Source organism: Nomascus leucogenys, chromosome X (assembly GCF_006542625.1).
Source record: "Nomascus leucogenys isolate Asia chromosome X, Asia_NLE_v1, whole genome shotgun sequence".
Classification (NCBI taxonomy): domain Eukaryota; kingdom Metazoa; phylum Chordata; class Mammalia; order Primates; family Hylobatidae; genus Nomascus; species Nomascus leucogenys.
In genome coordinates, this window is record NC_044406.1 from 63,490,414 (window position 1) to 63,507,848 (window position 17,435).

General features: G+C 43.9%; 1 protein-coding gene across 1 annotated transcript in view; it reads left to right on the forward strand.

Moving 5' to 3' along the window:
* Nucleotides 1-17,435, forward strand: part of GCNA (germ cell nuclear acidic peptidase) — a 37,686-nt gene that overhangs the window by 17,653 nt on the left and 2,598 nt on the right. The window contains exons 7-13 of the mRNA XM_030806508.1: nt 612-714; nt 1,088-1,121; nt 4,340-4,428; nt 10,233-11,111; nt 12,131-12,197; nt 15,436-15,580; nt 17,135-17,273. Of these exons, the coding sequence (XP_030662368.1) occupies nt 612-714; nt 1,088-1,121; nt 4,340-4,428; nt 10,233-11,111; nt 12,131-12,197; nt 15,436-15,580; nt 17,135-17,273 (1,456 nt within the window). The remainder of the gene's footprint in view (nt 1-611; nt 715-1,087; nt 1,122-4,339; nt 4,429-10,232; nt 11,112-12,130; nt 12,198-15,435; nt 15,581-17,134; nt 17,274-17,435) is intronic.

The window sequence follows — 17,435 nt, forward strand, 5'->3', positions numbered from 1 at the left end:
AAACAGAGTTCAGTAATTGTCCATTTACCTAGATATCAATCCCAAACAGTAGGCTGTCTCCAAGAAGTACACTCTTAGTGGAGACCTCCTTACCCTTTTGCCCTTTGAATTTTTGACTGCAATCTCTTCATCCTCAAGTCCTTTCCCCTGAGGCCCTTTTCTCAAGACTCACTTTCATGTCTTTATTTTTTATTTTACTATTTTTTTAGAGACAGGTTCTTGTGTTGCCCACACTGCAGTGCAGTGGCACCATCATAGCTCACTGCAACCTTGAATTCCTGGGCTCAAGCGATCCTCCCCGCTCAGCCTCCCGAGTTGGTGGGATTACAGGCGTGAGCCTCCATGCCTGGCGTCTCTTTCATACTTTTAAATAGAAATAAATTACTTGGCAGAAAACAGGCTTTTCACTGATAGCTAATGATACTCAGCTAACATTCTTCCCCTCTCTTTGATTCAGCAGTAAGGACTGAGCAGCTTATTGCTTCCAATTTTTGTTCACTTGTGCTGTTGTGATCCTAATTTCCTAAGGGCTTAACACCATTAAAACCTTTTTGCATTTCAGGAATTCTGATTGGTTGTTTTCTTCACTTATTTGGGATTTTTGATAATTGGTTGCTTATGGTGCCGGTAGCCCTCCTTTGATAAAGTATCTCTTTTATTTTTGCAGTTGCATCCTTAATGTCCGGTCAAGGAGTGGTGACACCAATGGGTCTTGTAAGTAGAGTCCACTCAAAGCAGGAACATTTTGAAGTGTCTTTGTAGAGATGACTCAACTGTGATTTGGGATGTCTGGCCTAAGTTGGTTCTAAGTTCATCACCTCTAGGGCTCTCTTTAGGTTGGTGAAATGAAATTTCCCTACTCTCAGGAATGGAGGAGGTTCTGTGCTTCTTTTCCAACTTACTTCCTTTCCTCCTTTTTTTTTTGGCTCTGAGTTTCCTTACTTTTATTTCCTTTCTATCCTTCATGGGAGATATAAATTTTAAGCAGCTCTAATTTATAGACTTTGGTTTTAGGGAGTTAAAGACATAGGCAACCAGATTTTTTCATGCTTCAGATGTTTTCTAATGCCCTCTTTCTCTGATTCAGCTGTGGCCAGAACAGCTCTGAAGAGACAGGCGAGGTGAGTAGGAGAATTAATGAAACTTTACTTTTTTTTTTTTTTTTTTTTTTTTAATTAATAGGGGGAAAACCCCATGCTCTGTCTAAGGAAATTTAAGAGTAAACTTCACATTTCCTCTGTGGACACTCTGTGGTTCTCATCAGGATCATGATGGCTGTTTGACATCACAACCAGGTTGAAAACATTAGATTCCTTATCCCTGACCCATTATCTAACTGGTCAGTTTCTTCTTTGAGGTATCTCTGTGAACTATGCCTTAACATCCAGGCTCTACTAGTCTAAGCCTTTATAGGTGTTTGCTCCTTTTTATTTTTGTTTTTAGATTAGTTTAGTTTAGTGTTTTGTTTTGTTTTGTTTTGAGACTGAGTCTGGCTCGACCAGGTTTGAGTACAGTGGTGCAATCTCGGCTCACTGCAGCCTCCGCCTCCTGAGTTCTGGTGATTCTTCTCCTTAGCCTCTCAAGTAGCTGGGATTACAGGCACACGCCACCACGCCTAGCTAATTTTTGTGTTTTTAGTAGAGACGGGGTTTCACAATGTTGTTCAGGCTTGTCTTGAACTCCTGACCTCAAGCGATCCACCTGCTTTGGCCTCCCAAAGTTCTGGGATTACAGGTGTGAGCCACCGTGCCCAGCTTGTTTCTTCTGTTTAAGTGGCTTCCTCACCTTGATCTCTTACTTCTGATCCAGTCGGTGTACCACTTGCAGCTGGATCTCCTGAGGCACTGCTTTGATCATATCAATCCCCAATTCAAATAGCTCATAATAGAAAAATCAAGCTGTTTACCCCAATATTTAACGCCCTCTGTGATCTGGCCATAACCTCTCTTGCAGCCTCACCTGCTACTGTTCCTATTAATGAATCCTCTGCTCTAGCCAGAGCTTGATGGAGGGGTGTTTTCCAGGTGCCAAACTGTAGGGGGTGCTGAAAAAGTTGCTGGAGTAAATATGAAGTATGGTGCTACATAACTGTTTTCCACATTGACTCCTTGAATTACTGTACAAATGCAAATTGGTCATTCTTGTTCCCCCCATCAAGCCAGATAGTGCTGTGAAGTGGGAAAATTTTTGTTCTGGCTATCTCTGATTTATCTCTATTGAGTATTTTTATAACATGTAAACCACCAACTCCTGACACCAATGTGTGAAATGTCATTTAAAGTCTGCAGTTGCAGGCCGGGCACAGTGGCTCATGCCTTTAATCCCAGCACTTTGAGAGGCCAAGTTGAGCGGATCACTTGAGGTCAGGAGTTCGAGACCAGCCTGGCCAACATGGCGAAACTCCATCTTTAATAAAACTACAAAAATTAGCGGGGTGTGGTGGCATGTGCCTCTAATTCCAGCTACTTAGGAGGCTGAGGCACGAGAATCACTGGAACCTGGGAGGTGGAGGTTGCAGTGAGCCAAGATTGCACCACTGCACCCCAGCCTGGGTGAGAGTGAGACTCTCCCAATAAATAAATAAATAAATAAATAAATAAATAAATAAATAAAGTCAGCAGTTGCAATCAGCTGAAATTCTAGAGCCAAATAATGTATTGTATAAAGCTATTAATCGTTGATGATGAGTTTTGTTAATTGTATTTCTAAAGTCTGATTTATTGAGGTGTGATTTACATATGGCAAAATTCATCCTTTTTAGGTGTACAGTTTGATGGATTTTGACAAGCATATATGGTAGTGTAACCATCACCATGATCAAGATGCAGAGTATTTCCATTGCTGTTATTTATATTTTAAATGTTCTATCATGGCTCCTGAGAAGTATTCCAGTGTCTAACATTATACATAATGAAGTCCTTATTTGATAATTAAAATGTATCTGAGTTTTAAATAGAAAAAATAGTTTCTTCCAGCCTCTGCTAGATAGATGGTGAACAAATGTTTAAAGAAAATCGGTTTTAAGGGACCTGCAAGGAGTGCCCACAGGTCTTGGTCCAGTCCCAGGTGCCATCTATATATGGGATACTATAGGAAGAGTAGATTTGGGAGGAAGGTGATGAGTTTGGTTTTGGGCATGCTAGAATCAAGAAGCCTGTAGGCAGGGCTGATATTCAAAACTTTCTAACAACCAACAGAGCACAGGCAGGAATTAGTCAGGATGGTTGCCTGCTGGTCAGGACAGACACCATCAATAAACAAATCGGTAAGGCCGTACCTCTGCATACTGACTAAATATCAGCCCTGCCCACAGGATATCCAGGTAGGAAGTTGGAACTGTGGAGCTAGAAGTCAGAAGAGAAGTTGGGCTCAATATAATGAATTGGGCTGGTGTAATTAATAATTGATTGTATTGGCATGAGAGGGCTGGGGATAAGTCCTGGGATTGAGTCGAGGAAGATGAGTGAGGAGGAGTGAATGGAAAGGTGAGACGAGAAGCAAAAGACGACTTTGTCCCAGAAATCAAGAAAAGAGTTTTAAGGATGGAGTAGTCAATAGGATAGCAAAGGCACTTCAACTTGGCAGTGTCAAAGTGGTAAACATGGTGGGAGCAGATGAACATATGTGTCTGTAGCAGGTGCAGACATGTCCTATAACAGTGTATTAAGTATTTTTCTTTCATTATGAAAGTATATTATACTTATTATACACTGTTTGGAGACAGGAAGGTGGCCAATTTCATCCTGCTGGAACTTCTGAGCCAAATACCAGGATCAGCTGAGGATAAGGACCCCAGGGGGTGCTTACCACTGGCACCCTGGGTGGTGCAGGTGCACTGCTGAGTTTGACACCTACCAGAGCAGTCCATCAGTTCAAGAGGGTGGTGCTGGTTTGGGGCTGCAGAGAGTAGCACTGAAGAGAAACTCCCTACTCTGAGGCTGCCTCTCTCCACCCTTCTCAGACAACTGGATCTCAAACTTGATAAAGAAAGATGACAACTCCCTGATCAATTTTACCACTGTGCCAAAACTATCTGAATACATAAAATCTGACAGAGCCCATTTCACTCTCAGTATGTGACAGACTCCTCCTTTTAGAAGGATGTGAGACAGATGGAAAGATGAGACAGATGGAAAGATGTAGTAGGAAGATGGAAAAAGAGAAAAAGAAAATCAGGTGGAATGGAAGGATTAAGTAGTTCCAAAGGAGGGGAACAGAGTTACTGTGGGAAACAAAAAATTGACAAGTGGTCAAGATCAGAAAAGGTGAGAAATGCCATGAAAAAGAAGACTGTTGCATTCATATTTCTCTCTTGTTTTTCTCCTGTTTCATCACTCAGCTCCGTGGTAGTGATTGACTCTGATTCTGATGAGGAATTTCACACCTATGAGGAGAAGAAAGCTAAGTTATTGGAAATAAACAGCAGCGGCAAGTATATATTACTTTGTTAGATAAGTAGCTGAGCTCCAAAGCCTCATCACACATGGTAGTTTCAGGATCAGAGTCTGCAGACTTTCTATTCAGAATCCCTCAGTAGTGAGTGCCACCGTTTCTTTCCTCGTATGTGCTGGCTGTGGATATGGCCGGGTTCCCTAGAACCCCTGGTCAATTTCCCAGCAGCAGCAACTGCTGTTGCTACCTCAGACCTTGGGGGCCCCCTCAGTAGAGTTCTTACCTGCCTAGAGCTATATCAGTGAAGCGGGGTAGGGGTGGTGGGTCAAGAACTGAGGCTGGGAAGTATGGAGGCTGCTCTGTGACTCCCTCTTCCTCTCTTCCCCCCTCTATGTGTGGGAATGACGAGGAAGAGGAAAGGAGTAAGAGGCCTGGCTCATTCTTCCTTCCAGCTTGAAGGGTGGTTGTTATGGGCCAGCTGGCAGTGTCGTGTTGAGAAAATTCTTTCTCCATTGAGCTGCTGGTCTTTGCTGTTTGCCGGTCCTTCTGTATTTTCTAGAGATTCTTGTGTTTCTTTAGAGCCTGTTTCCCATGGCAGATCCTTACCTCTTTGGATTCAGAAGCCCCTTTAACCTTCTGGGTGGCTTGGAGCTTAACTCAATTCAGAACCTACCTGCTCAGTGGGGGATGAAACACGGGAAGACTAGAAACTTTTTAAGCATTAGAGACAGTATTTCACTGACCTTTGTTCTGTCAGTACAGGTATAGGGCATGATATGTGGGGCACTTAGTTAATGTTTGCCGAGCTGAACTCAACTGAAAATGGGAGACCCTTAAAGCACCAACTACTACTTTTTTTTTTTGGAGACAGAGTCTCGGTCTGTTGCCCAGGCTGGAGTGCAGTGGCATGATCTCAGCAATCTGCAACCTCCGCCTCCTGGGCTCAAGTGATTCTCCTGCCTCAGCCTGCTGAATAGCTGGGATTACAGGCGCCTGCCACCATGCCCAGCTAATTTTTTTTTTTTTTTTTTTAGTAGAGTTGGGGTTTCACCATGTTGGCCAGGCTTATCTTGAACTCCTGGCCTCAAGCGATCTGCCTGCCTTGGCCTCCCAAAGTGCTAAGATACAGGTGTGAGCCACTGGGCCTAACCAGCACCAGCTATTTCTTAGATAACTACCCAAGAGCTATTGTTGGCCAGAGTTGCTTAGCTAACCTGGGATGTCAGAGCAGGGAAGGGAGAGGTGGTTTGAAACACTAGTCTCCTATTGTTCTACCACCTATCCTTTTGGATTTCTTTCCCTGCTTCCCCTCTCTAGCTCTGGGTGGCTGTGCCTGAGCAGGACAGTGGTCTGGGTGCAGAGTAGAGGGTCTGACATGACAAGCTGTTCAAATGTGAAAGGAACTCCAAGGAGGCAGCTCGAGGGCAGGCAGGAGTAACAGAGCCAGAAACCAGTTCACAACCGGAGGCCGCCAGGTGCTTGACTCTTTAAATCAGAAGAGACAGATTCTTTTGAGGGTGAACCTTTAGCTAAGGCTGCTCTTACCTTGCTGGCCTGTGGACCGTAACTGTGGGCATCCATCACAGCGATGGAGGGATGAAGAATGCGCCTATAGGACTGGCTTTGTATGTTTCTCTACTGTTCTCTACGTGGCATTTCTTTTTGTTATAATGAATTTAGGCAATTCTACAGAAAACAAGGCCCAGTGAACTCTAAAACATACCTCCAACCTTTGTCGCTGTACATAGTCATTTTTAAATATATTGTAAGCAGTGTGTCCCTACTTTTTCTGATTTTTAATTTCAACTGCAGGTGGCAAATCTTTTAAGTTTTCTAGGAAGGAGGCAGGGCTTTTTACCATAGGAACATCTACTCCTTTTCTCTTCCGTTACTGCATATTTGAAGTTTTTTCATAATTAATTCAAATAACAGATAAGACTCTCAAAATATATTATCTCATACCTGCAGTTTTAGGATAAAGAGTTTTTGCACCATAAATATATCTTTCACATCTTGCCTATGCCATGGTTTAGATTTTTAGATTTTTGTTGACATCCAGAATCATAGAAAGCTAGAACTTGAGCTCCAAACAGACTTCGAAGACTGTGTGGCGTCAGACACACCGGCCTTCATTTCAGTGCAGGCAGTGATGTTCCAAATGTTCCTGAGGCCTCTCAGAGAGTGCTGACGTCAGGACCTACTCCTGACTCATATCAGTGGTTCTGAGAGCTTTGCCCTTATGAACTAATTTAAAGAATGAAATTTTGGTGACCAACGCAGAGTTGTCAATTTTTAATTTGTCTAATGAAGGAAATTAAAAAAAAAACAACTTCAGCTACCATTTACTATCTTTGTAATTTTGTAAAGAACACCAAAAGTTTAACCAAGACATAATCACAAAATAAAGGACAGTCCTTTAAATTATAGAAATTTAACTTGATGGGAGAAAAATACCACTTTATTATTCTAATTTGTCTTATTTTGCTGTGGACCAGTGAAAATACACAAGTCTGCAGACCTGTGTTTGGGAAGCCCGAAGCAACTACTATATCTTGCTACTTAGAGACTATGATTTGAAAATTGCCACATGAGTTTGGCTGCTATTTGATCTGTCACTGCTCTCAGTGAAATAAAAAATAGGGGAAAAACAATCTAAAATAACTTTCTTTTTTAAAAAATAATTTTTCATTTTTGTGAGTAGATAGTAGGTGTATATATTTATGGGGTACATGAGATGTTTTGATACAAGCATGCAATGTGTAATAATCACATCATAGAGAATGCAGTATCTGTCTCCTCAAGCATTTATCCTTTGTGTTACAAGCAATCCAGTTATACTCTTTTAATTATTTTAAAATGTACAGTTATTGACTTACAGTCATCCTGTTGCACTATTAAATAGTAGATCTTATTCTTTCTATTTTTTTGTACCCATTAACCATCCCCACCTTTCCACACCCCTCCACTATCCTTCCCTGCCTCTGGTAACCATTCTTCTATTCTCTTATCTCCATTAGTTCAATTGTTTTCATTTTTAGATGCCACATATAAATGAGAACATGCGTGTGGGCTCATGCCTGTAATCCCAGCACTTTCGGAGTTCGAGGCAGGCGGATCACGAGGTCAAGAGATCGAGACCATCCTGGCCAACATGGTGAAACCCCGTCTCTACTAAAAATACAAAAATTAGTTGGGTGTGGTGGTACGTGCCTGTAGTCCCCGCTACTCGGGAGGCTGAGGCAGAATTGCTGGAACCCGGGAGGCGGAGGTTGCAAGTGAGCCGAGACTGCGCCACTGCATTCTAGCCTGGCGGCAGAGCAAGACTCCGTCTCAAACAACAACGACGAAAAAAAGAAAAACGTGAAATTTGTCTTTCTGTGCCTGGCTTATTTCCCTTAACATAATGACCTCCAGTTCCACTCATGTTGTTGCAAATGACAGGATCTTGTTCTTTTTTATGGTTGAGCAGTGCTCCATTGCTCCATTGTGCATATGTACCACATTTTCTTTATGCATTCATCTTTTTTTTTTTTTTTTTTTTTTTTTTTTTGCGACGGAGTCTTGCTCTGCTGCCCAGGCTGGAGTGCAGTAGCGCAATCTCGGCTCACTGCAGCCTCTGCCTACTGGGTTCAAGCGATTCTCCTGCTTCAGCCTCCTGAGTAGCTGGGACTACAGGCACCCTCCACCATGCCTGGCTAATTTTTGTAGTTTTAGTAGAGATGGGGTTTCACCATTTTGGCCAGGCTGGTCTCAAACTCCTGGCCTCAAGTGATCCATGCACCCTGGCCTCCCAATGTGCTGGAATTACAGGCATGAGCCACCGTGCCCGACCTCCATTCATCTGTTGATGGACACATAGGTTGCTTCAAATCTTGGCTACTGTGAACAGTGCTACAACAAACATAGGAGGTGCAGATATCTCTTTGATATACTGATTTTCTTTCTTTTGGGTATATACGCAGCGGTGGGTTTGCTGAATTGTATGGTAGGTCTGTTTTTAGTTTTTTTTTTTTTTTTTAATTGTACTTTAAGTTTTAGGGTACATGTGCACAATGTGCAGGTTTGTTACATATGTATCCATGTGCCATGTTGGTGTGCTGCACCCATTAACTCGTCATTTAGCATTAGGTGTATCTCCTAATGCTATCCCTCCCCCCCCCCCACCCCACAACCAACAACGATAGACTGGATTAAGAAAATGTGGCACATATACACCATGGAATACTATGCAGCCGTAAAAAATGTTTTTAGTTTTTTGAGGAACCACCAAACTGTTCTCCAGGGTGGTTGTACTAATTTACATTCCTACCAGCAGTGTACAAAGGTTCCCTTTTCTCCTCATTCAAACCAGCATTTATTATTGCCTGTCTTTTGGCTAAAAGCCATTTTAACTGGGGTGAGATGATACCTCATTGTAGGTTTTGTTTTGTTTTGTTTTGTTTTGTTTTGTTTGAGACAGTCTTACTCTCACCCAGGCTGGAGTACGGTGGTGTGATCTCGGCTCAGTATAACCCCCACCTCCCAGGTTCAAGCGATTCTCCTGCCTCAGCCTCCCAAGTAGCTGGGACCACAGGCACACACCACCACACCTGGCTAGTATTTGTATTTTTGGTAGAGATGGGGTTTCGCCATGTTGGCCAGGCTGGTCTCAAACTCCTTACCTCAGATAATCTACCCGCCTTGGCCTCCTAAACTGCTGGGGTTACAGGTGTGAGCTACTGTGTCTGGTCATTCATTGTAGTTTTGATTTGCATTTCTCTGATGATCAATGATGTTGAACACCTTTTCATATGCCTGTTTGCCATTTGTATGTCTTCTTTTGAGAAATGTCTATTCAGATCTTTTGTCCCATTTTTTCATTGGATTATTAGATTTTTTTTTTTTTCCTATAGAGTTGTTTGACCTCCGTATATACTCTAGTTATTAATCCCTTGTCAGATGGGTAGTTTGCAGATATTTTGTCCCATTCTGTGGGTTGTCTCTTCACTTTGTCGATTGTTTCCTTTGCTGTGCAGAAGTTTTTAACTTAATGTGATCCCATTTGTCCATTTTTGCTTTGGTTGCCAGTGCTTGTGGGGTATTGCTCAAGAAATTTTTGCCCAGACTGATGTCCTGGAGATTTTCCTCAATGTTTTCTTGTAGTAGTTTCATAGTTGGAGGTCTTAGATTTATGTCTTTAATCCATTTTGATTTGATTTTTGTATAGCAAGAGATAGGAGTCTAGATTCATTCTTTTGCATATGGATATCCAGGTTTCCCAGCACCATTTATTGAAGAGACTTCCTTTTCGCCAGTGTATGTTCTTGGCACCTTTTTCTAAAATGAGTTCGCTGTAGGTGTGTGGATTTGTTTCTGGGTTCTCTATTCTATTCCATTAGCCTATGTTGTCTGTTTTTATGCCAGTACCATGCTGTTTTGGTTACTATAGCTCTGTAGTGTAATTTGAAGGCAGGTTATGTGATTCCTCCACTTCGTTCTTTTTGCTCAGGATAACTTTAACTTTGGCTATTCTGGGCCTTTCATGGTTCCATATAAATTTTAGGATAGTTTTTTCTAGTTCTGTGAAGAATGTCATTGGTATTTTGATAGGGATTGCATTGATTCTGTACATTTCTTTAGGCAGTATGGACATTTTAACAATATTGATTCTTCCAATCCATGAGCATGGAATCTTTCCATTTGTTGGTGTCCCCTTTAAAATAACTGATTCTTAACTGCTATTCAAAATGTCACAGTTCCTGTCTTGTTTAATTTGTGCTAAATAATCTGCTGAAATTTAGTGTATAAAGGAGGTGGTGGAGGGAGTATATTTACATATGATTGTGTCTCTTGAATTTCAGATGAGAGTCCAGAGTGTTGTCATGTGAAGCCTGCCATGCAGGAACCTCCAATAGTTATTAGTGATGATGACAATGACGACAACAACGGTAATGATGTGGAAGTTCTCTACGACAACAGTGATGATTCGGATGTTCCCGACGACAACAGTGATGATTCGGATGTTCCTGACGACAGCAGTGATGATTCGGATGTTCCTGACGACAGCAGTGATGATTCGGATGTTTCCGACGACAGCAGTGATGATTCGGATGTTTCCGAGGACAGCAGTGATGATTCGGATGTTTCCGACGACAGCAGTGATGATTCGGATGTTTCCGAGGACAGCAGTGATGATTCGGATGTTTCCGACGACAGCAGTGATGATTCGGATGTTTCCGACGACAGCAGTGATGATTCGGATGTTTCCGACGACAGCAGTGATGATTCGGATGTTCCCAACGACAAGAGTGATGATTTGGAAGCTCCCGACGACGACAGTGATGATTTGGAAGTTCCCGACAACAATAGTAATGATTTGGAAGTTCCTGTGCCAGCAGAAGATTTGTGTAATGAAGGCCAAATTGCCTCAGATGAAGAAGAGCTGGATGAGGCTGCTGCTGCTGTCTCCCAGCACCATTCATCTGATGATGCTGGTGAGCAGGATCTTGGTGAGAATCTCAGCGAACCACCAAGTGATCCTGAGGCTAACCTTGAAGTTTCAGAGAGAAAGCTGACAACTGAGGAAGAGCCTGCACCTGTGGTGGAACAATCAGGGAAAAGGAAGTCAAAACCCAAAACTATTGTGGAGCCACTGAGGAAAAGGCAAACAAAGACCGAAAATATAGTGGAGCCTCTGAGGAAGAGGAAGGGAAGAACCAAAAATGTATCTGTGACACCTGGTAAGCCAGTCATGCCAAGTATGCCTGTCCCACTGAATGTGCCTTGCCTGCCAAATGTGCCTGTGTTATCCAGTCTGCCTGTCCTCCCTTTCAACCCTGTGCCATTTCAGTAACTTCCCTGTGGCCCAAGGAGGCATCCATCCCAGCGCAAGGATGGTTCTGGGAACAGGGGAGGAATGCCCACATCTTTCTCATGCTCCTGTATCTTAGTATTTGCTGTTCACTAGCCTGGAGTGCTGTCTCCCTGAACCTTCTGTTCTGAGGATATCTTATTTTTCTTAGGACCCAGCCCAATTATCCCTTCCTCTATGAAGCCTTGAGTCAGGGTGGCTCCTGTCTCCTGGGTTATCAAAGTTCTAGAGCCAATCTCTACCAAAGCACTAGTCACACTGTTAGAATACATTCCTGAGTCTGTCCCCTTCCCTACCCCATCCCGGTAGACTGTGAGCCTCTTCGTGGGAGGACTCTTCCTCATCTTTTAGTCTCTCTCAGGATTTGGCCTGGTGCTTGGCATGTGATAGAGGTTCAATAAATTTTTTAGATATATGAATGACACTGACTACTGACACATAAGCCTTTAGCTAGAGCAGCTGGCAGGATGGGTCCTAGGCCAAGGCAGAAAGATCTGCCTTGCCCTGCACACTGAGTGAAGGTGCTGCCTAGAATATGAGCCACTCATTGGAGCAGGTGTGTGAGCTGTACCATACCACCCCTTCGACTGTGCACGCTTCAGTTGCCCACACCACCTAGCTTCTAAGGGCACACTCCTGGACCCTCATAGTCCTTGGTGCCTGTGACAGAATCCTGCCCAGCTCATGCTGCTGGCAGCTCCGTGATTCACGTGGGTGAGATCGTTGAGAATGATGAAGGCAGCAGTATGCCACTTCAGACAGTTTTGTTTAGAGATGTTGCACTGGGCTCGGCTGTGAGGGCTCCTTTTGGGTTTACCTTTCTGTTAGTCTCTTGATGGTACCAATTTTCGGGGTACAAGTAACCTATTATTTTTTCATCTGGTAAAGGACATAAGAAGTGTGGGCCTTCAAAGAAGAAACCCGGTGCGGCAAAAGTTGGAAAACGCAAGACTAGGTATGTACTGCTCATGTTCAGCTGAACAAGAATTTATTGCACAGCTGTCACACTGGGCAGTCCACTGGGCACTTGGGTGGGGGTGGTCTGCAAGGGGATAGAGTCTGGCTGGGATGGGAATGGGGGACAAGGTTTCTGTCCTTGAGTAGGAGGGCCCAAGCAAGGGAGAATACCACCCACTGGCTCCTTCCTCCTTTCTTTCCCCACTCTCTGAGGCTGGGCATGGGCTCTCCGCCAAGGTGCCTGCAGTTACCTGGGTGGAGGGGGCCTGTCTGCACCCACAGCAGCTCTGGCCTCTGAGATTGCCTATGTCCTTCAGCTCAGATCAAAGAACAATGTGTAGCCAAACAAGACACTTTTTTTCAGGCTGGATACAGCCTCATGGCCACCAGTTTGCGCTAAACCAAGGCAAAGGCACTGGAAATGGTGAGAAGGCGGAAGCAACACATTGATCTGTTGGAATTGGAGGGAGAGTGGTCAAGATTGTCTTCCAGGTTTTTCTAGTGCTTTGGCTGAACCCAGTTACTCTTACTACTATGTATATCTGTATGAATTTTTAAGCTTAAATGTTAGGATGAAATGGATTGCTTATCATTCCTTTATTTTTATTAAGCTATATATAGTTGATACTGAAAACAACAACTGATCCTGTAGACCAAAGACATGTTAATACTTAAGGCAAAAAATTAATATATTTTCTTATTTAGATTCCAGGAATTTCTTAGTTTTTCCCTTAAAAATTTGATATAGTAAGCATAATTTTCTTTGTTTTTACTTTCATTGAAGAGTAATGTATACTCACATCTGAATTGTCTTACAAGACAAGGAATGTATTTGAAGGACTGTATGTTATTTTTTAACGAGTATTTGGGGACAATAAGTATATCTTAAGGGAGGGGAAAAAGACTGATGTGTCAGGCATAGGGGCACCAGGTTACCCCGGACCTGAGCAGAAGGGCTGTCTGTTTCTGCACTGGCTGAGGCAGCCGGTAGCAGCTTGCCAAGTGCTCTCTTAGCTGGATCCCCTTTCAGCAAGGTTTCTGCTCCAGACTCCTAACTACATATTTAAGCTGCTTTGCCTCCAGGGACGTGTGTCTTGGGTAACTCCCAGGTTGCTTTGCTAGAGTGTGACAAAAGAAGGGAAAAGCTGTCCCTTGGTGTCATTGTCAGTCTGCATTATCCAAAGGAGGCTAGCCTGTTTGGACTCTTAACTGTTGTTTAGCACTTCCTGTGTCAGTCTGGAGGCTTCCTGTTATGCTTATCATTGTTCCTGTGTAGGCTGCTTGCTGGTCATGGTGTCTGATGTACCCAGTTTGGGGTCTTGTCGATTCCTCTGATGTGAAGGTGCTCAGCCTGCAGTAAAGAGCCACAGGCCTTGAGGTGAAAGTATGCTAAGCCACAAGGCCAGCGTTCTGTGAGCACAAACACGCAGGGGTCCGGGCTCTGCCAAAGTCTGCAGAGGGTTCAGGTTTGCATCTGCCACCTTAAATACTGATGTAAATTTGCTTTCAGACCTAAGTAACTGGAGGCAGAAATGTTTGAGTCCCCCATTTCAGGCTTGGGATGAAGAACCTTCTGTAACCTCTGTCTTGTCTAGTACTTCCCCCCTCTGCAGCCCAACTTCCTCACGTAGGGTTTAGTTTGTGACTTAAGGGTTAATAAGTGTTCTGGCAAAATCTTAGTGTTAGGAGTTCTATTAAGTCAGAAACTTGCTGCATTTGCTCCCATTTTGTCTTTCCAGCTCTTTGGGCTCATCTCTGGACTTAGTGGACTGTTCCAGCTAAGATAAAAATGCTTCTGTTTAAATGGTAGTTATTACAGTATGAGTCCTTTATGTGTTCAGCATTATTCTTTGTGCCATTTGAATTAGGCCTTGAAAGATGGGGCAGCGATTGTGGTTTAATCAAAAGACCATGAGATTTGGATCAGGAGATTCACTGTCTCTGTGACCTTTGGGCAAGTCACTTGACCCCTGAGCACAGTGGAGATCGTAAAAATAGTAACAGCTTCTTTGAAGGGCGGTTGTGAGGATTAAATATGACAATGCAAAAAGAAGTTATTTGCAAATGATAAAGTGCTACACAGAAGGTTATTCTCAGCAGAGGTGGAGATGTAGTCCTTCTAAGCCATGGGAAAATAGATTGTACCAAGGCACAAATGCGGGAAATTGCAATTTGTGTCCAGGGAACATTTAAGTTGCCCACTTTGGCTAGAGTGGCAGTGGTAGCTGGGAATAGAGCTTTGGACAAGGTTGACCCTGGCCATGAATGTCAGGCCAGGCAGTCAGTGAAAAACCAGAGGGGGACATTAATTGGAGCATGGCCTGCGAAAATGAATCTGGAGGGGTGTGTGTGATTGGATGAGAAGAGAAAGAGCCTGGAGGTAAGGAACACTGGAGTGTTCTCATATCTAGGCATAAAGGGTAGGACAAGAACTTGAACTAGAGTAGGAACCAGGGGGATGGAAAGGAGGGGCTGGCTGGAAGAGAAAATGTGAAGAAGATAGTCTGTCTCTGTGCCCAATAAAGAGAGAAAATGAATTTTATTTTATTTTTTGAGACAGAGTCTTCCACTGTCGCTGAGGCTGGAGTGCAGTGGCGCGATCTTGGCTCACTGCAAGCTCCGCCTGCTGGGTTCACACCACTTCTCCTGCCTCAGCCTCCCGAGTAGCTGGGACTACAGGCACCCACCATCACGCCCAGCTAATTTTTTGTATTTTTAGTAGAGACGGGGTTTCACCATGTTAGCCAGGATGGTCTCCATCTCCTGACCTCGTGATCCGCCCGCCTCGGCCTCCCAAAGTGCTGGGATTACAGGCGTGAGCCACCGCACCCAGCCGAGAAGAGGAATTTTAAAATGTCTTTGAGGTTTTTCAGCCCATTGTAACACAAGTTTGATAATTGAACACACGTTTAGCTAGAGATACATTCATGTTAATCAGTTGGAAGTTTGCACTGGGCAATTGTAAATTCAGAACTAGGTCTCAGGAGAGAGCTCCAGAGTGCAGATACAGATGTGGGGATAAGTCTCGTTGAGGTGGAAACCATGGGCTTTACACCTCTGAGGGTTGCAAAGAGAGAAGAGAAAAGGCTACAAATGAAGGCTTGGGAAATGCCCTCATCTAAGGAGCTGGATGGAAGAGGGAGCGACAGGTTTTCAGGGTCTCTTGACAAGACCTTACGTGTGCATTCCTTCTCTCTCTTTAGCTACATAAACCTCAGTTGAATTTATCTTTGCAGGACTCCTAAGTGCAAAGTCCCTGGATGTTTCTTGCATGACCTTGAAAAGTCAAAGAAATACTCTGGAAAAAATTTAAAGCGAAATAAGAATGAGTTGGTTCGGAGAATCTACGACCTGTTTAACAGATCCGTCTGTGATAAAAAGGTAGGATCAATGAATGAGCACTGATTGAGCACCTGCTATACACCAGTACTCTTGGTGCCGTGAGGTGTGCTAACCATGTATACTTCCTGCCCTTGAGCAGAGGCAGTTGAGGTTGGGAGATGAGCCCTGGTACAGGTGAAAGCAATAGAGAATGTACATGAGTTATAATGTATAGGACAGATGGCTGTTACCACAGGAGATCAGCAGAGGAGAAATCACTGAGAGCCTCAACAGCCAGGAAGTAAGATTACCTGGAGGAAGTGAGACTCTGCTTCTTAAAGGATGTTAAGTGGCAAAGAGGATGGGGGAGAGGGAGAGTTGAGGCTCGACAATCAGGAAGAGAGGATTCTTGTGGAAGGATAATGGAAAAGAGTCGTGTGACCTTGAACAAGTTACTTGACTTCAGTTTGCCTCAGTTTCTTCATCTGTAAAATGGGGACAACACAGTACATATTACCTCATAGGATTATTGTTACCCTTACATAAGTTAATACACATACAGTGCCTAGAACAGGGCCTAGGACATAGTAAGCTCTTATTTTTTGATAGTGTAGGACTGGATACCAGAGGGCCTTGGGAATCAGGTTGGAGGAGGTGAAATTTACATCAGTAGGCACCACTGCACAGGGATGGGGTGCATCAGGGAGTGAATGAAATTAACCTGCTGAAAGAAATTAACCTGACAGTAACCTGTGGGTATGGACTGGATTGGAGAAAATCCGGAGGCAGAGAGACCTATTGGTCATTAGATATTTCAGACTTTATTATCTCTGGTGACAAGACTTTATGGAGGGAAGTTCTTACATATTCCTAAAGGTTCCCCAGCCTTTGATGCCCTTCTGGATGACAGTGGTGTCACATCAGATGGGTGGAAACTGAAGTGTTCTGAGTTGCATTTTCAGTCCAGCCTTGCCCACCTCAGCAGGGTTGTCCTTCTCTCCTTGGCTGCCCTAAGGACAAGAGACCCAAGTCCTGCACTCACATGTTCTATCAGTCTCCCTTGTGTCCTGATTGCCTGTTTGTTGTCTTTACCCAGACGTCAATGTGGCTTTTATTCTCCTCAGAATGTTTTGATTTGTGTGCTCTTTGAATAAATTTCTTCTCAAACTTGCTCTGAGCCAAGAACCTGGGGGAGAAGGTTCCTTTTCCTTTTTATTAGAGGGTAAAAAACTCTGGAGTTAATATTTTCTGGTCTGCTTAAAACTGCTTTCTGGGCCCGGCGTGGTGGCTCACTTCTGTAATCCCAGCACTTTCGGAGACCAAGGCAGGCGGATCACCTGAGGTCAGGAGTTCGAGACCAGCCTGACCAATATGGTGAAACCCTGTCTCTACTAAATACGAAAAATTAGCTGGGTGTGGTGCCACATGCCTATAATCCCAGCTACTTGGGAGGCTGAGGCAGGAGAATCACTTGAACCTGGGAAGCAGAGGTTGCAGTGGGCTGAGTTCACGCCATTGCACTCCAGCCTGGGCAACAAGAGCTAAAACTCCGTCTCAAAAACAAAAAAAAACAGAACAGCTTTCTGATTCCTTTCATTTGCGTTTCATTCTCAGCTGCCAGAGAAACTACGGATAGGCTGGAATAACAAGATGGTGAAAACTGCTGGCTTATGCAGCACTGGTGAGATGTGGTACCCAAAGAGGCGGCGCTTTGCCAAGATCCAGATTGGCTTGAAAGTCTGCAACTCTGCAGGTGACGGCAGGAGTGTGGCAGCTTCACCACTATGCTCTTTCCTTCTGACACCGTGCCTGTGAAATTACTCCTAGCTGGTAGCCTGCGTCACAGCTCGAACTGTCATCCTTGGGTGGGCAGGCATGCCGTGTGTTGCTTAGAGGACATAGTTATTGGATGTCT